Source organism: Dysidea avara, chromosome 1 (genome assembly GCF_963678975.1).
Source record: "Dysidea avara chromosome 1, odDysAvar1.4, whole genome shotgun sequence".
Lineage (NCBI taxonomy): Eukaryota > Metazoa > Porifera > Demospongiae > Dictyoceratida > Dysideidae > Dysidea > Dysidea avara.
This window is the reverse complement of record NC_089272.1, coordinates 17,090,238-17,096,879: the sequence shown is the minus strand read 5'-3', so window position 1 is coordinate 17,096,879 and position 6,642 is coordinate 17,090,238. Positions and strand designations below refer to the sequence as shown.

At 39.5% G+C, this 6,642-nt stretch overlaps 1 protein-coding gene and 1 long non-coding RNA gene across 2 annotated transcripts; both read right to left on the bottom strand.

Moving 5' to 3' along the window:
* Positions 1–4,044: 4,044 nt before the first annotated feature.
* Positions 4,045–5,683, bottom strand: LOC136248864 (uncharacterized). The gene is made up of 4 exons (XM_066040688.1): positions 5,630–5,683; positions 5,521–5,568; positions 5,411–5,461; positions 4,045–4,540 (listed from the first exon to the last, which is right to left on the bottom strand). The coding sequence occupies exons 1-4, from the start codon at positions 5,637–5,639 to the stop codon at positions 4,143–4,145; spliced, it is 507 nt and encodes a 168-aa protein (XP_065896760.1). The 5' UTR covers positions 5,640–5,683; the 3' UTR covers positions 4,045–4,142.
* Positions 5,684–5,947: 264 nt separating this feature from the next.
* Positions 5,948–6,315, bottom strand: LOC136251704 (uncharacterized). The gene is made up of 4 exons (XR_010699164.1): positions 6,271–6,315; positions 6,166–6,207; positions 6,060–6,107; positions 5,948–5,998 (listed from the first exon to the last, which is right to left on the bottom strand). It is a non-coding gene; the product is annotated as an uncharacterized lncRNA (long non-coding RNA).
* Positions 6,316–6,642: the final 327 nt, after the last annotated feature.

Below are 6,642 nucleotides of genomic sequence, written 5' to 3'. Positions count from 1 at the left end.
AGTTCAGCTACAAAGAAACCATAATGTAGAGAGTTCAGCTGCAAACAAATCACCTGTAGAGAGTTAAGCTACAAACAAATCTCCCTGTAGACAGTTCAGCTAGAAGAAGTCACCTTGCAGGGAGTTCAGTTACAAACAAATCACCTGTAGAGAGTTCAGCTAGAAACAAGTCACCCTGTAGAGGGATCATCTAGAAACAAGTCACCTTGTAGAGAGTTCAGCTACAAAGAAACTACCATGCAGAGAGTTCAGCTGCAAACAAATCACCCTGTAGAGAACTCAGCTACAAACAAATTGCCCTGTAGAAAGATTAGCTAGAAGAAGTTACCTTATAGGGAGTTAAGCTACGAACAGATCACCCTGTAGAGAGTTCAGCTACAAACAAATCACCCTGTAGAGAGTTCAGTTACAAAGAAACCACCATGTAGAGAGTTCAGCTGCAAAAAAATCAATCACTCTGTAGAGAGTTCAGCTAGAAGAAGTCACCTTGTAGAGAGTTCAGCTGCAAATAAATCACCCTGTAGAGAATTCAGCTACAAACAAATCACCCTGTAGAAAGATCAGCTAGAAGAAGTTACCTTATAGAGAGTTCAGCTACAAAGAAACCACCATGTAGAGAGTTCAGCTGCAAACAAATCACCTGTAGAGAGTTCAGCTAGAAACAAGTCACCCTGTAGAGAGATCAGCTAAAAACAAGTCACCCTGTAGAGAGTTCAGCTAGAAGAAGTCACATTGTAGAGCATTCAGCTACAAAGAAACTACCACCTAGAGAGTTCAGCTGCAAACAAATCACCATGTAGAGAACTCAACTACAAACAAATCACCCTGTAGAAAGATCAGCTAGAAGAAGTTACCTTGTAGGGATTTCAGCTACAAACAAATCACCCTGTAGAGAGTTCAGCTACAAAGAAATCATCATGTAGAGAGTTCAGCTGCAAACAAATCATCCTGTAGAGAGTTCAGCTAGAAGAAGTCACCTTTTAGAGAGTTCAGCTACAAAGCAACCACCATGTAAAGAGTTAATTTGCAAAAAAAATCAATCACTCTGTAGAAAGATCAGCTAGAAGAAGTTACCTTGTAGAGAGTTCAGCTACAAAGAAACCACCATGTAGAGAGTTCAGCTGCAAACAAATCACCTGTAGAGAGTTCAGCTAGAAACAAGTCACCCTGTAGAGTGTTCAGCTAGAAGAAGTCACATTGTAGAGAGTTCAGCTACAATGAAACTCCCATGTAGAGAGTTCAGCTGCAAACGAATCGCCCTGTAGAGAACTCAGCTACAAACAAATATGCAGTGTAAAAAGATCAGCTAGAAGAAGTTACCTTGTAGAGTGTTCAGCTACAACGAAACCACCATGTAGAGAGTTAAGCTGCAAACAAATCACCCAGTAGAAAGTTCAGCTATGAACAGATCACCCTGTAGAGAGATCAGCTAGAAACAAGTCACCCTGTAGAGAGTTCAGCTAGAAGAAATTACCTTGTAGAGAGTTCAGCTACAAAGAAACCACCATTTAGAGAGTTCAGCTGCAAACAAATCACCCAGTAGAAAGTTCAGCTATGAACAGATTACCCTGTTGAGAGTTCAGTTAGGAACAAGGAATCCTGTAGAGAGATAACCTAGAAGTATCGCCTTGTAGAGAGTTCAGCTACAAACAAATCACCTGTAGAGAGTTCAGCTACAAACAAATCACCCTGTAGAGAGATCAGCTAGAAGAAGTCACCTTGTAGAGAGTTCAGCTAGAAGAAGTCACATTGTAGAGAGTTCAGCTACAATGGAACTCCCATGTAGAGAGTTCAGCTGCAAACGAATCGCCCTGTAGAGAACTCAGCTACAAACAAATATGCAGTGTAAAAAGATCAGCTAGAAGAAGTTACCTTGTAGAGTGTTCAGCTACAACGAAACCACCATGTAGAGAGTTCAGCTACAAACAAATCGCCTGTAGAGAGTTCAGCTACAAACAAGTCACCCTGTAGAGAGATCAGCTAGAAACAAGTCACCTTGTAGAGAGTTCAGCTAGAAGAAGTTATATTATAGAGAGTTCAGCTACAAAGAAACTACCATGTAGAGAGTTCAGCTGCAAACAAATCACCCAGTAGAAAGTTCAGCTATGAACAGATCACCCTGTAGAGAGATCAGCTAGAAACAAGTCACCCTGTAGAGAGTTCAGCTAGAAGAAATTACCTTGTAGAGAGTTCAGCTACAAAGAAACCACCATTTAGAGAGTTCAGCTGCAAACAAATCACCCAGTAGAAAGTTCAGCTATGAACAGATCACCCTGTTGAGAGTTCAGTTAGGAACAAGGAATCCTGTAGAGAGATGACCTAGAAGTATCGCCTTGTAGAGAGTTCAGCTACAAACAAATCACCCTGTAGAGAGATCAGCTAGAAGAAGTCACCTTGTAGAGAGTTCAGCTATAAAGAAACCACCATGTAGACAATTCAGCTGCAAACAAACACCCTGTAGAGAACTCAGCTACAAACAAATCACCCTGTAGAAAGATCAGCTAGAAGAAGTTACCTTGTAGGGATTTCAACTACAAACAAATCACCTTGTAGAGAGTTCAGCTACAAAGAAACCATTCCGTAAAGAGCTCAGCTGCAAACAAATCACCTGTACACAAACAAATCACCCTGTAGAGAGATCAGCTAGACGAAATTACCTTGTAGATAGTTCAGCTACAAACAAATAACCCTGTAGAAAGATCAGTTAGAAGAAGTTACCTTGGAGAGAGTTCAACTATAAAGAAACCATTTTGTAAAGAGCTCAGCTGCAAACAAATCACCTGTACAGAATTCAGCTAGGAACAAATCACCCTGTAGAGAGATCAGCTATAAGAAGTTACCTTGTAGATAGTTCAGCTACAAACAAATCTCCCTGTAGAGAGATCAGCTAGAAGAAATTACCTTGTAGAGAGTTCAGCTACAAAGAAACCACCATGTAGAGAGTTCAGCTGCAAAGAAATCACCCTGTAGAAAATTCTGCCAGAAACAAATTGCCCTGTAGAAAGATCAGTTAGAAGAAGTTACCTTTTAGAGAGTTCAGCTACAAAGAAATCATTCTGTAAAGAGCTCAGCTGCAAACAAATCACCTATACAAAATTCAGCTACAAACACATCACCCTGTAGAGAGATCAGCTAGAAGAAGTTACCTTGTAGATCGTTCAGCTACAAACAATTCACCCTGTAGAGAGAGCAATTAAAAGAAGTTACTTTGTAGAGTATTCAGTTACAAAGAAACCACCATGGAGATTTCTGTAATCAATATATGTGACCGGATTTGCGAAAAGGGGTCTTCCACATACATCCAATTCTGTAAACGTTGGAGATCATAACTCAGTGTTCAAGTAACATATATATTAACCTGAAAATTTCACCATGTATTCAGCTATTGTGGTGCGCACCACTGTCCAAATGCACCACTGTCCAAATGTCAAGGCAATAGCTCTTTCCAATCTGAAGTTATCAATTGTCAAAGTTGGCAAATTGGATTTGTTTGGAAGGCCCCTTTTCGCAAATCCGGTCACATATGTATTATATATATAATTTGTACAATTACTGATAAAATATTTAAAGTACATCTACTTCATCTTTTCTTCTTCCTGTAGTAAAGAAAAAAAATAGGTTAAAAAAATCCCAAAGCTGGCCATAGGCCGGTTTTGGGGTATACAAATACAAAAAGAAATGAAATCTAATCCAAAACAGCCAAGCTGTAAAAAAAAGTGTGCAGCCCTCAGAAAGGCTATGGTGAAAAAAGATGTGAAATCCAAGGTGGCGGCCAAGAAATGGCTGTGATGGTAGGTTAATGGTAAAAATTTTAATAATGACAATTTAGGTAAATTTTGTGAAGCGGCACAAAAATTCACCTGAATTGTCATTATTAAAATTTTTACCATTAACCTACCATCACAGCCATTTCTTGGCCGCCACCTTGGATTTCACATCTTTTTTCACCATAGCCTTTCTGAGGGCCGCACACTTTTTTTACAGCTTGGCTGTTTTGGATTAGATAGTACATTACACGTGACAGAGGAAAGCCTATGTTGCTCATTATTATGCTGTGGCCAATCATAGTTCCAATAGTCTTGAGAATTCCAGAGGATAAGGAGGACACTGTACACACTGGTCTTACACGGGAACCATCGCCCTCAAAGAAATCCATGTGTCCACTTGACAACTTCTGGTACACGCGAGAGAAAAAAATCTCTTCTAATGCCTCCAACATCAATGCCTGGAGCAGCCAAAATTTCTATTACGATTCCTTTCCTAATATTAAGCCTGGGGCTTTTATAAAACTGCAATGCCACAGATACATTATCTTCAATCGTGTTGTTCACGTAAATTTTAGGCAAATACCCTGTGTCATCAAACTCCATTGTTGTTTTCATCATTTCCAATACAGCATGTAAGGTTCCATGATTGTCAATTAAACAATTAAAGGTTGTAGCAAAATTCATGTTAGAAAGCTCATAGATGGATGCTACATACTCTGGGTTAAGTTCTGGGGCTGCAGCTCTAAGTTGACCAAGGTCACTTGTGATCAAATCTGTAGAATTATTGATGCATTAAAATAAACAGTTAATAATTTTACACAATGCAAATGGATAATTCTGTAACTATGGGACTTCCTGTGGCATAGCCAGGAAAAAAAATTACCAAGGCAAAGTTTATACATTGGTGTAATTGAGAGAGTCAGCTTCTGACTCGTCTGATTCACAAACACTTTCACGTTTCAGGTATGCTCAACAGCCAAGTTTGGGTGGTACAGCATTTGTAGGTTGATTCTCTGATTGGATGGAAAAAAAACTATTTCAGAGCATTTTTCTAGATGTCAAAAGTATTGAATGCTCCAGCTTAGTTAATGTTACAGTATACCATGCTTCAATTACTAGACTAACTCAACACAAAAACTTGACTTACCCCAGAGATATTTTGAGTGGTCCGGCCATCCATGGACTACAAAGGAGGTCATAGTCATGCACACTATAGTTTTATTGATATTTAAGTTAAAGATTATCTCTTTCATGTGATGCTCAACTGCTCATAAAGCTAGGGAATATGGGGGCATGCTCCCTCAAGAAAAATTTTGAAATATATATTATGATGACAACCTTTTTGATACAAATTCAAGTAGCTGAAAAGTGGGTCCAGTCTTTGCCAGACCTTGTCACCATGGGCTCTGGCCCTGCTTAGTACTACATCCATATAGATTCTATTATGTGTGATACAGTACTGAATGCTGTTGTTGTAACGTTTGAGTAGAAAATTCAGGGCGCCACTGAAAACTCAGGCCTGCTGAGCCTGAATTGAACATTTTTTACCGAGGCAGCTGACTTCATGTAGCACTTGGAGATTTGATTTTTAACTTCTAATACATTACGCACACATATGCATACTTTAAGTAGGTAAGCCATACCTGGAGTTATTCTTGTTGTAAAGGTGTTCCCACTCCCACCACTTTCTGTAGCTACATGCAATACAGAAAAATCCATAGACTCCAAGTAGATCAAGTAGGAGAACCTATACCTGTATTCACTGTTGTCGTGGAAGTGGAACTCCCACTATTTCCTGAAACTACATGCAATACAGAAAAATTCATAGACACTCACCAAGTAGATAAGTAGGTGAGCCATACCTGGAGTCATTCTTGTTGTAAAGGTGGAACTCCCACCACTTCCTGTAGCTACATGCAATACAGAAACATCCATAGACTACAAGTAGGTTAAGTAGGTGAGCCATACCTGGATTCACTGTTGTCGTGGAAGTGGAACTCCCACTATTTCCTGAAACTACATGCAATACAGAAAAATTCATAGACACTCACCAAGTAGATGAGTAGGTGAGCCATATCTGGAGTCATTCTTGTTGTAAAGGTGGAACTCCCACCACTTCCTGTAGCTACATGCAATACAGAAACATCCATAGACTACAAGTAGGTTAAGTAGGTGAACCATACCTGGATTCACTGTTGTCGTGGAAGTGGAACTCCCACTATTTCCTGAAACTACATGTAATACAGAAAAATTCATAGACACTCACCAAGTAGATAAGTAGGTGAGCCATACCTGGAGTCATTCTTGTTGTAAAGGTGGAACTCCCACCACTTCCTGTAGCTACATGCAATACAGAAACATCCATAGACTACAAGTAGATTAAGTAGGTGAGCCATACCTGGATTCACTGTTGTCGTGGAGGTAGAGCTCCCACTACTACCTGTAACAATATGCAAGACAAAAATATACATAGACTCCAGTAGATTAATTAAATGAGACATACCTGAAGTCAATCTTGCTGTGGAGGTGGAACTCCCACTATTGCCTGTAACTGGTGTATAGACTCCATACTCTCACAGTGCAATATGTTGTACCTGAAATAACATTCTGCACCTCTTCAACACTTCTTTCTTCTCCAGTTCCAACTCCAGATCTATAGCTACATTGAAATTGTCTAGATTTTAGTGTCAAAATAGTCACATATATAGCAGTACACAAAATTAACCAGTTATTTGCTTAGTGTTAAAAAACAACATGTAGGTGTCCTATATACCATTCGCAGATTCCCTAATACATAGTATGTGGCCTTGGTAATTAATCTTAGTGTATAGCCACATCATCCAAAGGCGTGGGAATGATTTTCAGAGTGGAGGGC

What these genes read in the sequence shown, in the direction of transcription:
- LOC136248864 (XM_066040688.1), bottom strand. An exon ending in CACGACAACAGTGAATACAG is followed by an intron (nt 5,462 to 5,520) that starts GTATAGGTTCTC and finishes TATTGCATGTAG; the next exon opens with CTACAGAAAGTGGTGGGAGT. An exon ending in TACAACAAGAATAACTCCAG is followed by an intron (nt 4,541 to 5,410) that starts GTATGGCTTACC and finishes ATAATTCTACAG; the next exon opens with ATTTGATCACAAGTGACCTT.